Raw genomic sequence first — 19,871 nt, 5'->3', positions numbered from 1 at the left:
TGTGTTGACATTTTTTTGTTTTTAAAAGTTGCCATATTCTGACAGCAGTCACTTTTTTATTTGTCTGTGTCGGCGTCTTTTTTTGCGGGGCCGGGTGTAGTTTTTAGTTGTTGCATTTTCGGGAAATGCTATTGGTTTGATCACTTTTGATTGATATTTGTATGATAATGAAAATAGTGAAAAAACTGCGGTTTTGGACTTTTCAGTATGTTTGCCACTACGGCGTTAAGCGTCCAGGCAAAATATTTGTCTAGCTTTGTAGAGTGGGCAATTTCGGACCAACGGATACCTAACATGTATGTGTTTCACAGTATTTAACTACTTTTATATGTGTTCTAGGGAAAGGGGGGGGGGGATTTGAATTTGTAATACTTTTAATTTTTAATTTTATTTTTTTTCCCTTTTTTTTGTTTTTGCATTTATTAGACTGCCTAGGGGTATTGACATGGGTGGGCGGTGTCGTGGATTGTCAGAGCGGTGGGGGTCGGCAAACATGGCTGCTCCGGAGCGTTAAAGAGAGCCTCCTGGAGTATCTTTAAGGTGAGGGGCAAAGTGGTAAAGTATATGTATATGTGATTGTGTGGGGTTAGGGGCTAGGCTGTAGAGGGCAATATGAATTTTGAGGCTTGCTATGGTCCAAAGTATGTGAGATTGCAGAGATGGTGGTGTGAGTTTGGGTTTTGTGGGGGTCCTGGCACAAATGTATATGTGCTATTGTGACGAAAAGTAGCCTATTGCGCAATCGGGTGTATTAACTATGTTTGTGGAAACTTTCAGCCAATTCGGTTGAGCGGGTTTTGCGTGATTGAGGAACAAACATCCAAACACACAAACCCACAAACTCACAATTATAATATTAAATAGGATAAAAACAACTACTGATGTTCCTTGGGTCACATAAGAAGACAGTATTAAAGTTATAAACTCTAATACTAAGCCACATGGTAAGTCCACATTGTAGAATAGAAACATATGGGGCACATTTAATAAACTGTCTTAGTTACCCACAACCACTAACAGCACAGCTAAGCTATATGGCGATTGGTTGCTATGGGCTACAGTTTTGCTTTTAGACAGTTTAATAAATCTGCCCCGTTTACTGTAACATAAAATTACCATGTTAGGCCAACGCAAACTACAAATGGTCTACCTAGCACGATATTTTTAGAGAACACCACAGCGTTACTGCGGTGTTTATCAGACACACCACCACGAGCTGTGAATTAATGTGGCGAATGCAGTCGCTCCGTTTTACTGTGATGCTCACAGTCTCTTCCTTCTCAAAGCTGTCACCATGACTCGCATTCTCAAATTAAGTATGCTCCCCAGATATTCCTACCAGGGAATTACCAGAGCAATTACACATTTAGCAATTCTTGACTAATGTTCTCCCTTTAATGATGAAGTAGATCATTAACTCCTTGATGAACACACAAAACTCATATGTAGGCGAAATAGAACATTTACAAATAGTACTTTTCTAAGTATTCTGATCAATCCTTTTTCCATTACAGTAACTGTATGTCTTATGTTTATCCATTTTGTCTACCTCTCCCACATCCCTTAACATTCCTCCAAAGCTTTGCTTAAAAATTTTGGCTGATAGAAATCACATCGGACCCTCATGTACATGAGCAGTCAGCTTGGCCAAGTGTGCTGAATGAAGAGAGGGGAGTAAGCCATCAGCACAGTGTTTTACCTCTGGAGAACAAAAGGATCAAGCACGTTAAAATCCAATGACCCTCTTAGTTGACGTTTTCTATCCGTACAATGTCAAGAGACCCCATAAACTGTAGATGGTTAGCCAGTTCCAATGAAGTTGGTGGCTTTGGCCGGCATTAATCTATTGAACATTGCCAGAGGTGTGTGGTCTGCTGCAAAACTTCCCAATTACTCTGAAGACATCATGGTGTTGGGAAAGATAAACCCTAAGTGAAGCCGGCCATAGACTATAGATAGCAGTCGGCCAAGCACTCAGTTGAAAGTGATATCTTTAGAGTCTCCCATATTTATGCATGCTTGGATCAGCAAAATGTTGCATGTCTACAAAGCTTGGAGAGGGGAGAAAACCACTAATCTCTCTAAGAGCAAAAGGTTAGGTCACTGAAATCCCAATGCACAATCCCATTACAACTGCTGCTGGGGAAGAGTTTGGAGGTCCCCCATACACATCTAATATGTATGACTTAGCATAAAGGCCATCACTCAGTCATTCCCCTCCAAAAAAGGAAGGAGATTCAATATGAAACCAGCTGCCACCTTCGGGAGTTCAAGGGCCTATCGAGGACAGATATTATAATATAATTATAGTTATAAATATGATTCCAGTAAGTTCTAGAAGCGGCAGCAAGAACCTATGACCGTGTGAAATAAAATGGGATTTTGAGCTCTGTATTTGCTAAAAATATATTTAAACTAAGCAGTTATGCCCATAAATATATACAAGTGTAGATCTGAAGAAGATCAATATATGATTTAGACCCAATTTACTCAGGAAAACCTAAAAAAAAGAAATATCCCTATATCCTACACTTTAGGTTTGGCTTTTTACGGGTTTCGCCAATACCAGCACATGAAAATAAATAAATGATTTTATTAATAAATGATACCGCTGAATATCACGAGTCTGATTAGTTCCTGCGGACTGCTCTTGGAGTCAGATCTGACGTGAGGGTCAGTAACAAAGAGCATATCATTATTTGTTCTCAGTGCAATAAATTCTGCACATTTAATTCCTGTCCCAGGTGTCTGAGAAACAGCAGGAAATTACAGCTTCTCGCTGTGCTGTCTGCTCCGAGAGGCTTCTCTCAGAGGTAGTTAAATATTCATACGCAGGATACAAAGACAACCCGATCAAACACCTCAGCCAATTCAGTATTAGTCCGACAACCAAGCCGCAGGCAATGAGCATTACAGTACAGAACTTTAAGCCATTTGCTTCAATTTCATGTGCCACGACACTTCATCAATCTGCAATTAAAGGAATTTAGAACTTTTTATAAATAGTGTACCTTAGTCATGGAGTGAAAAAAAGTCATGAATGTATTTAGGAGGCCATATATCCATACACTGGCATACTTGATGTCATTTTATCACCCCCCTCCCCCTCCAAAAAAAGCAAAAAACTCAAAACAAAACAGTATTAACAGTCAATTATACCTGCAGAAACATAGAATACCTGATCATGTTTTCACTATAGGTTTAAAGTTTTATAGGTTTTCCCATCTCACTGTTTCAGCAGTTTGCCTGTTGTCTCCTCTTCTCACTTCCTGTATTCTTCCCACCCCCCCCTTACTAAATAGGAGACTGAGGTATCACAATACTTATGTAGATCAGATAATATGCAGATGCTTGTACAGAAGGGACTCAATGTTATCTGTGTGTTTACATAGAGAGATAACAGACTTAGCTTTATCAGTAAACTGCAATTAGCTGAACTAATTATCCTGCTGAGTTGTAGATAACACTGAGAACCAAAAGTGATGTCACTTACAGGTCTGTGGTTATGGAAACACTGTGTAAACAATGGGAGGAATAAGTTCAAATAGCACGCAAACAAAGCAGCATTCCTAAAGCAATATATTTAGGAAAAGTCTTCAATTTACATAAGCTACCAGTATACCGTATATACTCGAGTATAAGCTGAGTTTTTCAGCACAGTTTTTGTGCTGAAAAAGCGCTCCTCGGCTCATACTAGAGTCATTACGGTAATTTTCTGCTAGCAGGCCAGGAACTCAGACCCCGCCACCCTCACTGCTTCATCACACGCTGGGTGACGTGGCCACGTAAGCTCAGGCCCACACCCAGCATGTGTCTGCTTCCTAGCGTGCTAGCAGAAGTGAAATGGAAACCTGTATAACGGAGATCGGGCGCAGGTGTGAACCCGCCCTCAAACTAGAAAATTACTGTGAAACACATACACATTAGGTATCCCTGTGTCTGAAAGTGCCCGGTCTACTGAATATAGGGTATCTGCGGTGCTCCTGTTCTGTTGGGAAGGGGTTAATATGAGCCCTGCAGATATCCTATATTCAGCCAGGCTGAGTTCCAAGTAGGGGGAAAAAACCCAGTCCTCAAGCTCAGGGAAGGGGCAGACAGACAACCAAAACACCCTCTCCCCTTCCCCAGCACCTAGCATCTACTGCACCCAAAAATTCCGGCCATTTTAATTTTTGAAATTTTCCAGTAGCTGCTGCATTTCCCCCCTAGGCTTATACTCGAGTCAATAAGTTTTCCCAGTTTTTTGTGGTAAAATTAGGGGTCTCGGCTTATAGACGGGTCGGCTTATACTTGAGTAAATAGGGTAGATAGGATCCTTGAGATGGGAAAACCCCTTTAACAGGGAAAGATAATCCGGAGAGGAAAAACTCAATGAAAAACTTTTTTTTGTTTTTTCTTTAACTATTTCACTATTTAGGGGCATTAACCTGATATAGAAATAAAGATGAACTGTTTATTTATTTATTTAAACAATCATTGGATTCTGAAGTACCATTGGTTATTATTAGTTACATTTGCAAAATTTAAGTCTGGGTGCTCACTCTGTATTTGCTCCTACTTTTCCGCACACTGTACATATATGTAGTCCAAGATAGTAAAACTATATTGCGAAGAGAGAATGATGTGAACACTGTAGCCACTATGTACAGAGTAGACATGTAAGAAACATGAAGTCGGAGGCAGTTTTGGGTGAGCTTTAACGCCGGAGTCACAATAAAATTAAAAATTCAATATATTATACAATTATTAAAATTATATAACCAACTGGAAAAGTTTTTAACTAGAAAAATATGTCATCCTCTATCCAGCTAACACCTCTATTTAAAACTCATATATACAAATATTTCTTCAAAGCTTTCTTCCTTTTTCTTGGCTAGTTGTTGAAGATTCTCATAAGAACTGTTCAGATTTTCACTGGTGTCATCTGAGGGTCTACTAATGACTCTTCTGCCTCGAGGCATTCATCCCAAGCAGACTCTTTTGTGTGGCTTTTTCCTCTCTTTTGTTGGAATCATCATCATGGATTTTTTTCCCACTACTACTGTCTGAATCTGGTTTGAATGCCACCTCTCGGCCATGGAATTGGCTGAAATTTCCTTGTCCATCCTGAGGTGTCTCAGTATTGAGACGCATCCTTGTTGTACTTCTCACTTGTAAGATGATGATGATGTTTCAGCCATGATATGGCTTCATTAGCATTAGGACAGTCTTGTGTAATAAGTGATGCCACCTCCAGCTGATGTTTACTTCTTCTGACTTCTTCTTGACACTCCAGACACTGTTTTCTGGACATTGTCAATCATCTTCTGGACAGTAAATCAATTGTTTATGTGGCTGGCTATATTCAGACAAACTTCACACAACAGACATAATCTCTATAATATATGTTACTTATATAACTCCCCCCTTAAACCCACACACATTCAGTTATCTTGTCTGAAAAACTAACAATGCAAGACTGTTCGGAAAACAAGAAAGCTAAAGAAATCAGTATATTGTACGGGTTGATTTGCTTAATTTCCCTTTAACACTATAGGCTTCATGACAATTATGTAAATCACATCCTAAGTCTATGATACTAGAGCGCTCCTTGAAGTGTTCATAATTAAACAACATGTGGTACCATTGTTAAGCTGAGATAATTTCAATACAAAGTGATAGGAAATTAGAGGCTGGAGTATAGAAAGTGATACTGCTTAATGGACTCCTGAATATCTAGCTCGCAATGTGAAACGTACTGTTCTATCAAGCTACCAACAAGGCACACAAGAAGCATCACACTCCTGACAATACTAACACTACTCTATTATCAGATAGAAACCCGAGACACTTAGACATTCACTCATACGGGGACACAATCATCACTGGACACGTTCCTCAATACTACTAAAGGATGCTATTTAGAGATGAGCGAGTAGTGTTCGATCGAGTAGGTGTTCGATCGAATACTACGGTATTCGAAATACTCGTACTCGAACGAACACTACTAGCTGTTCGAAGTTTATTGTTCGATGCAGAACCAGCATTGATTGGCCGCATGCTATACATTCTGCCAATCAACGCTGGTTCTTCTCTTACCTTTAGAAGTCTTCTCCGTGCAGCGTCCCCGCGGCGTCTTCCGGCTGGAATTCACTCTGCCTAGGCATCCGGCCTAGGCAGAGCCGACTGCGCATGCGTGGGCATGCCCACGCATGCGCAGTCGGCTCTGCTCAAGCGTCGGGCAGGGCAGAGCCGACCGCGCATGCGCAGTCGGCTCTGCCTAGGTCCCGATGCCTAGGCAGAGTGAATTCCAGCCGGAAGACGCCGTGGGGGCGCTGCGCCAGGAGAAGACTTCAAGGAGAATCCAGCCCGACCGTCACTCATGGACTTGGTAAGTATAATTTTATCGAATTTTGCGTACCCCTGAAACGAGCATTTCCCCCCATAGACTATAATGGGGTTCGAAATCCGTTCGAACAGTCGAATAGTGTGCGGCTGTTCGAATCGGATTTCGAACCTCGGACACTTTAGTGTTCGCTCATCTCTAATGCTATTATTAAGGACTGATGGCCATTCAAATTAATAGTAATACGTTTTAAGCCAGGCCCAGAATTGTGCCATTTTTACTTACAACAACATTGTAAAATGTAGCGTAAATGGCTTTTCCAGTAAATCGATAATACTGGTGTCTCCAGTTATGTTGTAGAAGCCTTTGGACCTCTCAGACTCCAGATTCTGGTAGTGATTGTTACCACTGCATCCCTTATAGCCACATCCTTGAGAACAAAGATGCAATTCCAGGTGCCACCACTGTAGGGCAGGAGCACAGTACACTGTATATATCTTCCGACTCAGTACACAGTAGTTGAGGCATATGGAACTGTAGCTCTGCTCCCATGCACTTGATCAGGTGATTGGGAAAGAGTTCAGGTGTTGTACCCTGACCAATATGATGGATAGGTCATCAGTATCAATTATCTTCAGATCCTGGACAACCCCTTTAAGTTATTGGCAAGTTGCCTGTGTACATAGTCAATCCTTTGCTCACACAGAAACTAAGATGCTGTCCAGATCTTATTCCCCATTACTTTGAAATAAATATTTTGTCACTTTTGGCTTCATGTGTACTACATTTTAAAAGGAACCATTCTCCCATATGAAGGTGCCTGAGAAATTTAGGTTCCTAGCTCTTTCTGTCATCTGACTTCACTACCATGCTACCTGCTGTTGATTTCTCATGGCTGACCTTAGCTTGTTACCTTACCTATGATCCTGTACTACCTGTCCTAAACTTTTGTCTGATTCATCAATTACAAAAAGAGTGCCATGCAATGGGACATTATGACCTACTTAGGTCAACTACATTGTGACTACAGCACGGATAGCTCTGTTGCCGAGCTATACTTCTATGATCAAATCAAATCAAGGACAACATCTGCAAGGAGTTTATATGTTCTTTCCAAGGATAGATTGTGAGCCCTATATGGGATAGTGACTGACAATGTCCATAAAGAGGTGGCACTATAAAAGTAAGAGAAATAAATACTCCTAGAGGTGGCAAGTTATTGGTTCCCTGCAGTAATAGGAAGCAATTCCCTGTATAGGGGTTAAATGATGAACACCAGGGGACCACTTACACAATGTCCTCACTCACGGCGCAATACAGGCATTCCCATAGAAAGACTGCTTAACAGGGAGAGTTTATTCATAATACAGCATTTCAATCCAATCTGTCCTAGCCGGAGTACATGACTATAGAACGTGGAAAAAATTGGCGTAGGGAATATTGAATCTAGCACTGCATGATTTTATACAAAGAACAATATTACGTTCTACCTAACAACCGGGTGAATACTTATATATTACGAGATATATTACATCTCGTATACCATTTCATCAGATACTATCCCCAGATCTTGTCTCAATTTCAGAGATATAATTATCTCTTAACGAATCTAATAAGATTTTCAACAAAATACCTATTAGATATAAACCTAAAAACATTCAGCCCCCGCCATAGTAACATACATAATCTAATTATATAGCAAGTAGTAACATGTAATTCCTTTGTATCAGTCATAGCAACAACAGCAATTTCACTGAAAAACACTAAAATATGTTTCCTGCTTTGCAGAATGAATCCAGCTGTCAGCCTTTTGGTGTACGAGAAGCGGCACGCTCCAGTGCATAAAATGACAAATCATTTGTATGAGTGCATCATTATTAGGGCATCCTAAACAATACAGAATTTCATAGATACAAGCAGAATCAATTTAGTGGGTCATTTCTTGAAATGCTCAATGATACAAAGGGTTACACCAGCGCTTGATCTCCATTAACCAGGGTTTCTCACGGACAGCATCTTCCAATGCGTCAGTCATTAATGTGCCGCTTCTGCAAGCTATTTTCAGATGTTTTAGAATGTGTTGTGTTTTTTTTTTAAATCCTCATAAAATGAAATATCGTAGAAAATAATCCTCCTGAAACAGGGAACTTCACCTAGCAGCCACTTGTGGAGACATCTGTGACAGGATTTAGGGACTGGACTAATCTAGGCGATTAACCTGAGGGGCCAAATTGCGATATCTCACTTGATTTAGCTGGTATTAAACTGAATAGTCATTTTATAGATTAAGGTCAACAAGTTATAGATTGTATCAAGATAGAGAGTGAGAACTAAGCATTGCTCTTCTTTTAGATCCTTCTTTCAAAGAGCTTGAAAAGCACAAGACCTGTGAAGATCCCTTGAAGTTCTTTAGACATACTTACGGATGTACTGTTGTCGGTAATGTCTTATTTTAAACAGTGTGAGAAAGTGACAGGCAGAGTGCTGAAGTTCAGGTATATTATATATGGGATGGAAATCCATGCAAACACAGGGAGAACATACAAACTACTTGCAGATGGTTTTTTGCCCTTGGCGGGATTTGAACACCAGGACTCCAGTGCTGCAAGGGTGCAGTGCTAACCTCTGAGCCACCGTGTGGCCCCTCTTAGCCCAAGGTATCTGATGTATGTGTGGTCCACAGCGGATCTGGAGTAGGCCTCAGCCCAGTTGTAGATCCTTGGCTCATTACTGTCCTATAAAAGGCTGCAGAGCTTGCAGTTCATAGCAGTTCGATGAGGTGAAAGGAGGTGGATGGGACTGTCCTGTAACCCTGAGTCTGGTGAGACAAAATTTTGCTTGTTTGGTTCATATGGCTGGAAGTAAGCCACGCGTATAGTAAGGGTATGTTCACAAGGAGTTTTTTGCAGGCAGAATTTGATGCAGAATCCTCCTGCAAAAATGGCCGTTCTCTTTTTTTCTAGCAGCAGGAAAAAGAAGCGACATGACCTACTGTATATACTCGAGTATAAGCTGACCTGAACATAAGCCGAGGCCCCTAATTTTACCACAAGAAAATGGGAAAACTTATTGACTCGAGTATAAGCCGAGGGGGGGAAATTTCAAAAATTAAAATGGTCGGAGTTTTTGGGTGCAGCAGTTGCTGGGTGCTGAGGAAGGGGAGGAGGTATTTTGGTTGCCTGTCTGCCCCTTCCCTGAGCTTGAGGACTGGGTTTTTTACCCCTCACTTGGAATTCAGTCTGGCTGAATATAGGGTATCTGCAGTGCTCCTATTAACCGATTAATATTAACAGATACCCTATATTCAATAGACCGGGCACTTTCAGACACAGGGATACCTAATGCGTATGTGTTGCACAGTAATTTTCTACTTTTATATGTATTCTGGGGAAAGAAGTGATTTAGAACTTTTATTTACTTTATCTTTTTTAAAGCTTCTTTTTTTTCACTATTGTACGGGAGATTCTATACATTACTATTGCGGCTGGTCATAGACCCCCCCCCCCCCCCCCTCCCCACAAAAAAAAAAATAATTATTTTTGCTTGACTCGAGTATAAGCCGAGGGAGGCTTTTTCAGCACAAAAACTGTGCTGATAAATTCGGCTTATGCTCGAGTATATACGGTATCTTGCTGCGGATTTCACAGCTGAGTTAGCTGCGGTGTCCACGGCTCAAGACACGCTCCTGTTTAAGCGCATTCATCCGGGCCTAATCAGGAGCGGGATGCTGCATGAAAAAAAAAATAAATAAGGAGGGTTTGCAAGATTTGCAATGGTGCTTATAACAATTTATCTTTATGGATGAGGATAACCAGCAGGCCATATCCACAAGGAGGAGAAACTTAAGTGTAAAAGACAGGGTTAACATTTTATTAACTTCAGAAAATAATTAGATGAATTATTCAGCAATAGGACATTTTGCTTCTCTGGTCACCCTCCTTACTATAGGATGCATGCGCTATATACAGTAAATACCACACAAATCTTTCTGGCTACTATCCTTGCAGCTTGAACTAGTTGCACATGTAACAGACAGGTCCCCAGGCTGCCAGAAACCTTTCCAAGCAAACTGGTATTTGTGTTACTCAGTGGAAGAGGCAGAATGCTGGAAGCCGTCCCTAGCTCCAATGCATAGTGGCATATGAGTGGGTGGTTACGTGAACACAAGACACCATGTGGGAATCTGGAATGACAAACTGCCCCCTCCTTCTGCATTGGAACAAAAATATACACGGCCAAAAAGAAAAGTTCACATGACATCTTAGTTCTGTTTATTCCAGGTGAAATGTCCTCTATATCAAATTGCTCAAGGGGGATGTAGATAGAGATGTTGCCATGGCAGCAGAGCTTTTCTGGAAAATGCTGCGGCTGGTAATCCCCTCAGTGTGCTGAAGGCCGTTGCGATAGGCAAAGGGTTAAACGCCATAGGCAAACCGTATATGGCTGCACAATATGTATGCACTATAGTTTAATATTAATAATCATCCTATAAGGAAGCAATATTTTAAGGCTTAAAGCTCCTCCACACAAACCAAAACGCTGTTAGGAAATAAATGTATGCATGCATAATTTATTTGTATAGTGCCATCAATGTACGCAATGTTCCTCAAGGTTGAGATAAAGCACAAACAAGGGCTTAAGTGCAGGATCCAAGGACTGATGGAAGCGGCAATTAGCAACGAGAGAATAACAATGCTCTGCCACAAAGAACGTGCGCCCTGAACGGATTATCGGAACAGGCAAAGACACACGAGAAGCTACAAACTGCAAAATATTTCATTAGATCACAGTCTGTTCACAGCAAAAACACAAATCTCTGGATACCCAACACCTCCAGACAGGAACATGAAAATTAAAAAGTGAGCACTTGATCAGCAGAGAGTACACTTCACTGGAAGGAGCTCTGGCATTTAAGGATATATACAATGGAAATGTACATTGCCAATGAATGCACCAATCATAAAAGAGTAACATTGCCCATATTGAGCTTTCTGGTTCATGTTCCCACGCAGAGAGTGTACTATGAGCGGGAGCAAGGGCAGAAGGTAATGCCTATTTATGTACCATTTGAGGTCAAAATAACATACAAGTCCATTAACAGAAAGAGTATCTGTGTAATGCTCTATTAAAAGGGATGTGCTGTTCTGAACCCTTGTTCCCAATCCGCAGGACAAGTGATAAATGCTACCGCAAATGATAAGGAGGACAAAGGACAAATGTCCCGATAAAGCCTCTTTGTGAATGGAGTGCCAGCTCATTTGTGTGACCAGGGTTCTTGAGCCTGCAGGAGCCCTGGCAGCTCCATAGAAGTCAAACAAGGGCCTTGGTGTTCGACTTACAAAGAGGCTTTAGGACGACTCTTGGCCCCCTGTCCTCCGCATTGGTGGTCAACGATTGGACAGTTATTACCTCTTCTGTATGGCACTACCCCATGAGATGACATAAAGAAGAAGACCTGAGTGATCCTTGTGATATTTCGCATAGCCAGAACCAAACCAGTTGTCGTCAAAGTTCACATTTTAAACATACACAAGAGCTAATATATGAACAACAATATAATAATACCAAGCAAACTGATATCTATACTTCAGTAGACATTTCTACTTACCAGTGTTCATCTATCTTGTGCATTACCTATAAACTATCCAGATACTGGTTTATAGCTGGTACTTGGGGCACTTGGAATATTTTGGGCTTATTACTATGGCTCTCTCTAATGTGCATCTTGCCTGAACTATATGTAAAATACACAAAGTATGAACTGATGTCTTTAATCTTCCAGCGATCTGTAAAATACCTGGAGACTGTTGGGTTACGAACATGTTAAAATTGGGTAGGACCAGCATCTCCCAGGTGCAGCGGTTCACTCACGGTACACTTGCTTTATATGCTGCAGCACTGGTTAGCTTTTCCGTGGTTAACGCCATCATCCTCCCCAAAGATTATATTGTCAGCTAGTCTGCAGTTATCTTGGTTCTTACGCTGTTATGATTGCAAGCTGCCAACAAAGCTCCGGAGGGGAACAAGGGCTTTTGCTAAGCTGTCATAAACACACACGTAACAAAAGCCAGTACTCATTCAGTTAGACAACTCACTCCCTGCGCACGCAGCCCTTAGTGCACCCAGCCTCTCCTTCATACACACAAATCCAAATATATCAAAGTGCAGGGAGAGCTACGTTCTGCTTTCCAACTTGGAGTCAGCTAGTGAACCAGACCAAAATGTTCCCTCAGATTTATTATTGTATGAAAGCCATTAAATATCAGCTGAATATTAATGAATAGAATGTTATGGGAAAAGGAATCCAACCAACACTGTTCTTTCATGGATATCGCTAAATAAAGAATTAAGACGGGCACATATTAATATTTCACAATATTGTACTTTTTTATTAGAGATATCCTGCTTATAGAAAAGAAGACGCTTCATTACTTGTTACATTTGTACTGCAATTTCAATGTAACAGGTCCCCTTTGACTATGCTGGGGATTGAGTTCTGCGTCAGAAAACTGATAGACTGACTTCTAAAAGGACACTGTACATCATAAAAACAATCAGAACAGACAGACCAGCTATTTAATGTTATAGGGGAATGTTGATTCTCCCCCTCCCCCCCACCGACCAATGATGTCAAGAGAAGAAAAAAAATGGGGTGATGAATGCCATTATAAATGATCCTTTGTTCTCCCAGGAAATATGTTGCCACTAGGGTAGTTTACTCTCTTGTCCACTGAGAACTGCGTATTTATCCAAAGCAAGCAAGAATGTTTATAGGAGAGTTTTTAGGTATTGAGAGAAGGTGACAGGCAGATAATTAGAGTCACAGTATGTCTCCCCTAGATTTCTGACTTATGTGTGGTCCAGGGCAGATCTTGAATAATCTGCAGCCTAGCTGTGGGTCATGGGTTTGTTACTGGGCCATAAAAGGCTGCAGAGCCTGCACTTCAGGGCAGATCCTGGGAGGAGAGGAAGTGCCTGGGTCTGTCCTGACACTGAGAGCCATGTGATATGATACAGTGCTGTTTTGGTTGATTTGTGTTGCTGGTAGTAAGCTACACGTTGTTATGGTCAGCAGGGTTTATTAAAAAAAAATAAATAAATAAATAATAATAAACAAAAACCCTGTGGAGCCCTACTGGGCTCTGAACTGCAGAAACACCCTGGTGTGCAACAAGGCCTGGCAGTTAGCGTCACTGCAAGCCCACTACACCAACTGGGTGTGCTATGTTAAATCACAGAGGCCTGTGCAGCTTCAGAGCAGCCGCTACTACAAACAAGTCAGTCTAGTCTGTACCTCAGAACTAGACAAAGACCAGTACACAGTGTGTACTACCAGTGAAATGAGAACAAGGCAGTTACATACAGTTAGTATTTTCTGTTTAGAGCTCAGACGAGCAGGGTTTTGTTTTGTCTGAAGTTAAGGCTGTATTTTATTTTGCTTATTCTGTGCCTGACATAAAGGTTTATTTATTTATTTTTTTTAAATAAACCAGTTTTTGCCGCAAAATTTGTGTCCCTGTCTCTGACTAGTTGAGTCTGCACCACTGCTTCCTCCGAGCTACCTTCTCTACACTTTAAAAAGGGTATCAGTATCATAAGGTAGAGTCAAAAAATAATTGTTTTCACTCAGTCTTGTTGATTCACTAGTTTTATAGTCAAGTCATTCACCTAGATTACTTTAATTTACTAAAGGCAATAAAAGGTTATAGGTAAACCAGTCGTACCGTGCTAAAGCTCTACCTACAACACACAGTATTTATCCATATCATAAGACATTTTCCAATTTTTGTACAACTACATTTCATATTCTATAAAAAAAAAAAAAAAAAAAAAGACACAAATGTACTCACATTTAGTAAAATAAAATTTCCACAAGTTCAAGGACCTATATGAAGTCATAATATAAAATCTAACCATCTAGTTGAATGCATGGAGGCTATTCCCTGTTAGAGTTTTATGTAGAGCTTTATTGTTAATACGGCATGTACTTGGATCTGATATTCAGTATAAATTTACTCCACGTGCATTCCATATTCCAACAGAAATAGGATGCATTTTGGCCCATCTGTGGCCTTTCGCAACTGCTCGTGCTCAATAGGGTGGGGATGGACAGAAACATATCCTATTGTTGCTATTTTATACCATGTATATGGAATAAATTTACATATTATCATATTACAGCTCTTTGGCTTTCACCTCAAATACCACATGATGGTTAGCCTGTATATTTCTGATTATTGCAACCATCCAGAGATGAGCTTCCATATTGTAAGTTATAACAATATAATAAATTCTCGAATATTATTGGTTGTATGGGTAATAAGACGGGTTTTACTCTCAGACTGTAAATGAATCCAGTTGTCTATCTTGTCATACTTTGTAAAGCCATCAATTCTTTCCATCATCTGTTGTCATGTGTATAAAGCTACCATTCGATATTCTATAGCGTTTCAGCACACACATTCATAAAGTACCATAAATCTATGAACCAGCATATACATAAGCATGTGCATATCATCATCACCGATTCCAGCATCTCTCTACCCAGAGGACACAGCCAAACCTGAATTTATAAAGGGAACAGTCTGTGACCTTTAAATATGCCACAACTGTCTCTTAATTTCAGAGCACTGCAATAAAGACAAAGCCTAAGGTAAAACTAATGCTAATGGACTCTCAAAGTGCATTAACAGAAAATCCCACTTAATGTTTGCCTGGAACGATTTAGAACTTCACTCTGTTTAGTATGGAGATATTTTTACTTTTATATTTCAGTTTAATGCTATCTGATGGAGTGAAGGAGTTAATGCAAGGCTGCAGTATGCAATAGCTAAATGGTATTACCAATGATAAATGAACGCACCGTGTGGCATATAAGTCGATAGCTTCATTAGTTAATATAGTGAGATACTGTAAGGGTTGTTGCCCTCGTCCCTTGTCAAAGCAAGGGATCAGCACAGCTGAATATACAGTGAATTACAAGCTGCTGTTCATTAATTCCACACACTTCACTAATTTCTTGTCTTACAACCTCACTACATTAGCTCAATATAGTATATATGGAAGGCTGAGATTCGCAATGACTTTACTGTACAGAATCATGAGATGGTGTTAAGTCTCCATGCTGCGACTAACACAGGGAATCTGACATTCCCAGAGACAGAGATCTAACACACTACAATAACACCTTCTTGCGATGGTGATACATTTGACTTGAGAAGTGAGAGATAAAATAAAGACAGATAAGAGATAAAATAAATTTGGACTGATACGTTACTAGGAGTCCATTTGCCTCTAAGGGCTCGTTCACATCTGCGTTCACTGTCCTTATTGCAGGTTTCCGTTTCCTGCATAAAACAGATGCAGGAGACGGAAGCCTGCAGGAGACTTTCTCACCCATTCATTTGAATGGGTGAGAAAGCTGTCCGGCCGTGCGCGGCAGTGAGCGTTTTGCGCTCTCCGCCGCGAAACCGGGTTTTATAATCCGGACACAGAGTCGAACATGCAGTACTCTGTGTCCGGATAAAAAAATCCGGTTTCGCGGCGGAGAGCCTAAAACGCTCACCGCCGCGCACGGCCGGACCCGGTCTATGGTTTCCGTCTTCTGCCATGCAGAAGACGGAAACCATAGAACGGAGTCATGAACGCAGGTGTGAACCCAGCGTAAGATAGTGTTCACACATGGAGCTTATTAATGGACCAGTCACATATCCTATAATGGAATTCTGGGTAGCTAGAAACGGGTGGTCCTCTGTTCAAAAGCCTCAACTTTTGTTCAGAGCATCAAATGGTTAAAAAGCGCTCATCTCACGATGGAGGACGTGTTCTGCCCTGCCTTACCCAGACAACCTATTGATTTAAATGGGAACTGTGCAATGCTCCGTTTCCCCTGTGGCGGAGCACTTATATCAAGGTTTTCCTACAGATTATAGTTGAGAAATAGGGGTCCCAGCAGTGAGATAAATTTGTCATCACCTTATTTTCAAGGGAACTAGCAAAGTGTAAAAACCTTCCAGAAAATTTCAAACATAACCACAAGTCTACTTAACATAAATAAAGAATTACTATAATAACGTGATATTGCCTGCAATAAGGATGAAGCTATGTGCCAAGGACTGTTGCATTGCTACAGTCTTCTCTTAGTTTGGAATGTAGGCATGCCAAAAAAAAAAGGGAATTAAACAAGAATTTAAGACTATATACTTCTTCCATACATATATTTGAGAAGATCAAAGCTATGGAGCTTCATGCCCACATGCTGCATTAAGATTTCCATTACTAGAAATATCTGCGACAGGCCAAGAAATCATTTACTGGTAGTTTAGTATGTTTAGTCAGCGATTTCCAGCAATAATGATATCTGGCACTTTACTGTATGGCACATTCTTTGTTCTGGAAATCAATGATGTTCCGAGATTACAGGCTTCATCTACAAAACCTCGTACTATATCAATTCATACCAATACCGAGAGCCTCAACATATCCAGTTTTTTCTTTAAACATTTTTCATACACAACAGAAAATACTGAATGTTAGGCATTGAACTCAAAAATCTTAGAAATTATCCAAATCTGTATGAAGTTTTTATGTTCTACCTGTGATCAGACTATGTCTTCCATATGTAACAGGGAATAGTGTCAGATTATATAATCTGTGTACAGTAGTATGACATATATAGCATTTACCGTATATACTCGAGTATAAGCAGAGTTTTTCAGCACAGTTTTTGTGCTGAAAAAGTCCGCCTCGGCTTATACTCGGGTCATTACGTAATTCAGCAATATCATAGTTACAGACCCGGCATCCGGACCTGGCATACAGACACCGGGACGGGTGCCGGGCCACAAATTAAAAATGAAAAAACGCAGATGTGTCCTTCTGTACCACCCCTCATAGCTGGACATATATAGATGTGTGTGTCATGAGATGAGCAGCTACTCAAAATAACATGATTTCCTGATAATCTGTAAACTGTAGGTGTCTATGTATGGCCACCCAGTGCTTGTACTTTGCACCTGTTAGGGTTTTTGCTAGCCTATCATGGTATTGTATTGAATTGGTCTCATGATAAATTGGAGCTCTTAACCAAATTTAAGGAAACTAAGGAGGACATATCTGTACAGTTACTTACTCAACGTAGTAGGTCCCATATTGTGGGTCCTCTATCTTCTCCCAGCCGTAAGGAAGTTCTGAAAAAGAAATAAGACTAATGATGGTCTGGATAGTTCTCTACACACCTGTAGTGCAACAGATACTACAATTCTGCATGTCCATCTAGTGACAGTCATTGCCCAATCTCTCAAGAAATAACAGCAGCTGCATGAAGAAACTTCAAGGTGAATTCAGCCAGCTGACACCCTCAGTCAACCGAGAAACATGAAAGAGTGACGAGAATGTCAATTCATTTGTATATGCACAAGCTGCATGGCCTTCACTCTAAAGGTGCACGCTGGATATGAAACATCCGTCACAGCATGAAGTGACGGCCAATAAAGGTAATATAAGTCATTTTACCTATCTGTGATCTGCATTACTATATACCAGCCATCTATGGGAGGGTGAATATATGCTGGGTACATTGCAGGGCAGATTTCTCTGTGATCTTAAGTGAGTCTAAGAAGTCAAAACAGCTTGTTTGTTGCGGATGGCACTGCGAGCTAACAAGCGGCGTTCAGAGCGTTAGATAGACGGCTACTAATTATTAAATACAGATAAGCAGAATGTGACACGTAGCCTGCTGGCTGAGCACACTGAATCATCATGTTCTACAGTGCTTTGAAGATTTTTCTCTCTCAATGCCTTGGGTCGTCGTTACTTAAATGTACATGATGTTCTCGCACAGCTGGGCGGGAATGCTAATTCGGGTTGGGAAATTACATCAGCTTTGACTAGCAGTAGGTTGTACAGCTGTGTTATCACCTCACATTGTTTGTGGATGGAAATTGGCCTATTCCAAAGGGATGAAAAATCCAAGCTTCATTATTTCTGCTGGATTATTATATTTAGAGCAACAAAGAAAATGACATGAATATGAAGTCACTTGTCCCTAATATACCAGATATACAGTCATCGCTGTAAGCCCTATGTGACGGAATTATCAAGAGAGTTTGCTTACTAAGGACCAAACTCCTACAGCGCTAAAAAATAGTTCATCCGATGCCACAGATCATAAACTTGTAACCCAGCGAGTAGAGAAAGCAACATGAGCTTTACAGATCGAGGTGGCTTCATGCATGCACTGAGCGTGCTCCAATTATTAAAGGGATTGTCCACTTTCAGACCAATATTGAGAGACAAATGTTAACGTTTGTATAATAAAAAGTTGTGCAATTTTGTAATCTACGTTCTGTATCAATTCCTCGCAGTTTTCTAGATCTCTACTTGCTGTCATTCATTCTGTTACTTCTAGTGGATAAAAGTCTGACCATGGTCATGTGATTTACGGTCCATGGTCATGTGATGCATACACAGGTGCACAGCTGATTACCAGGCAGATGTCTGACTGTTGTGCTGTGACTATAACGAGCAGCACCTGTGTGCCCATCACATGACCATGGACCGTAAATCACATGACCATGGTCAGACTTTTATCCAGTAGAATGAATGAATAGCAGCAAGCAGAGATCTAGAAAACCGTGAGGAATTGATACAGAAAGTATATTGGAAAATTGAACAACTTTTTATTATACAAACACTAACATTTGTCTCTCAGTATTGGTCTGAAAGTGGAAAACCCCTTTAAGGGGTTCCTGGGACCAGGATATTGTTTGGACAGGCCATCAATATCAGATCAGTGGGGGTATTACTTACGGAATTTATACTCTGTCTACTTGGCAAGTTACAATATCTATGTCCCATTCAAGTGAACAGGATGAAGCTACATCACGCTGCACCACTGCTAGTAAGTACAGACCAAGGTAAACAATGCCAAGGCTGCAGCACTCTACCAAGCACTATGTCCCCCAAAGAGTCATCTGTAAGGGTGTAAAGAGTTGGACCCCACTTGATAGGATATTGATGGCCTATCCTAGTAATAATTAAAAAAAACTCATTTAAAGGGTTTGTACAGAATTAGAACCAAGCACTCATTTTACTTCCCCCAATCAACACTCTTTATCATGGGCAGTGCCTGGTATTCAAGAGCTTCACTATTAATTTATATTGACCAAGGTTGCAAAACTAGACGATACCTGAAGAATGGTGCTACTAGTGCAGGGGTCGGGAACCTTCGGCTCTCCAGCTGCTGTGAAATTGCAACTCTCATCGTGCTCCATTCACTTCCATGGGAGTTCCAAGAACAAAAGAGCAAGTATGCATGCTGTGTGGTGTAGTTTTGCAACAGCTGGAGAGCCGTACATTCCCTACCCCTGTACTAGTGTATTTCTGGGGGTGAGGGGGAAAATCAAACTCCTTTTAATCACATATAATTCCTTTAAGCTCACAGATGTTATATATAAATTGGTGATTTGACTGTCCTTTGCACACTGCCACAAAAGGTAAGGTTAGGTTAGATTGGTAAGGTTGAGGAAACAAATCCCTGTTTTTG

The 19,871-nt window shown here is 40.7% G+C and overlaps 1 protein-coding gene across 2 annotated transcripts in view; it reads right to left on the bottom strand.

The window, feature by feature from the left end:
* The window catches only part of MAGI3 (membrane associated guanylate kinase, WW and PDZ domain containing 3), a 214,107-nt gene that overhangs the window by 58,105 nt on the left and 136,131 nt on the right, over positions 1-19,871 (bottom strand). For both annotated transcript variants that reach the window (XM_075264082.1, XM_075264083.1), the window contains exon 7: positions 17,457-17,514. In XM_075264082.1, coding sequence (XP_075120183.1) covers positions 17,457-17,514 — 58 coding nt within the window. The remainder of the gene's footprint in view (positions 1-17,456; positions 17,515-19,871) is intronic.

The sequence above is a fragment of the Leptodactylus fuscus genome, chromosome 2 (assembly GCF_031893055.1).
Source record: "Leptodactylus fuscus isolate aLepFus1 chromosome 2, aLepFus1.hap2, whole genome shotgun sequence".
NCBI classification, from domain to species: Eukaryota; Metazoa; Chordata; class Amphibia; order Anura; family Leptodactylidae; genus Leptodactylus; species Leptodactylus fuscus.
This window is presented reverse-complemented; position numbering and strand designations above follow the sequence as displayed.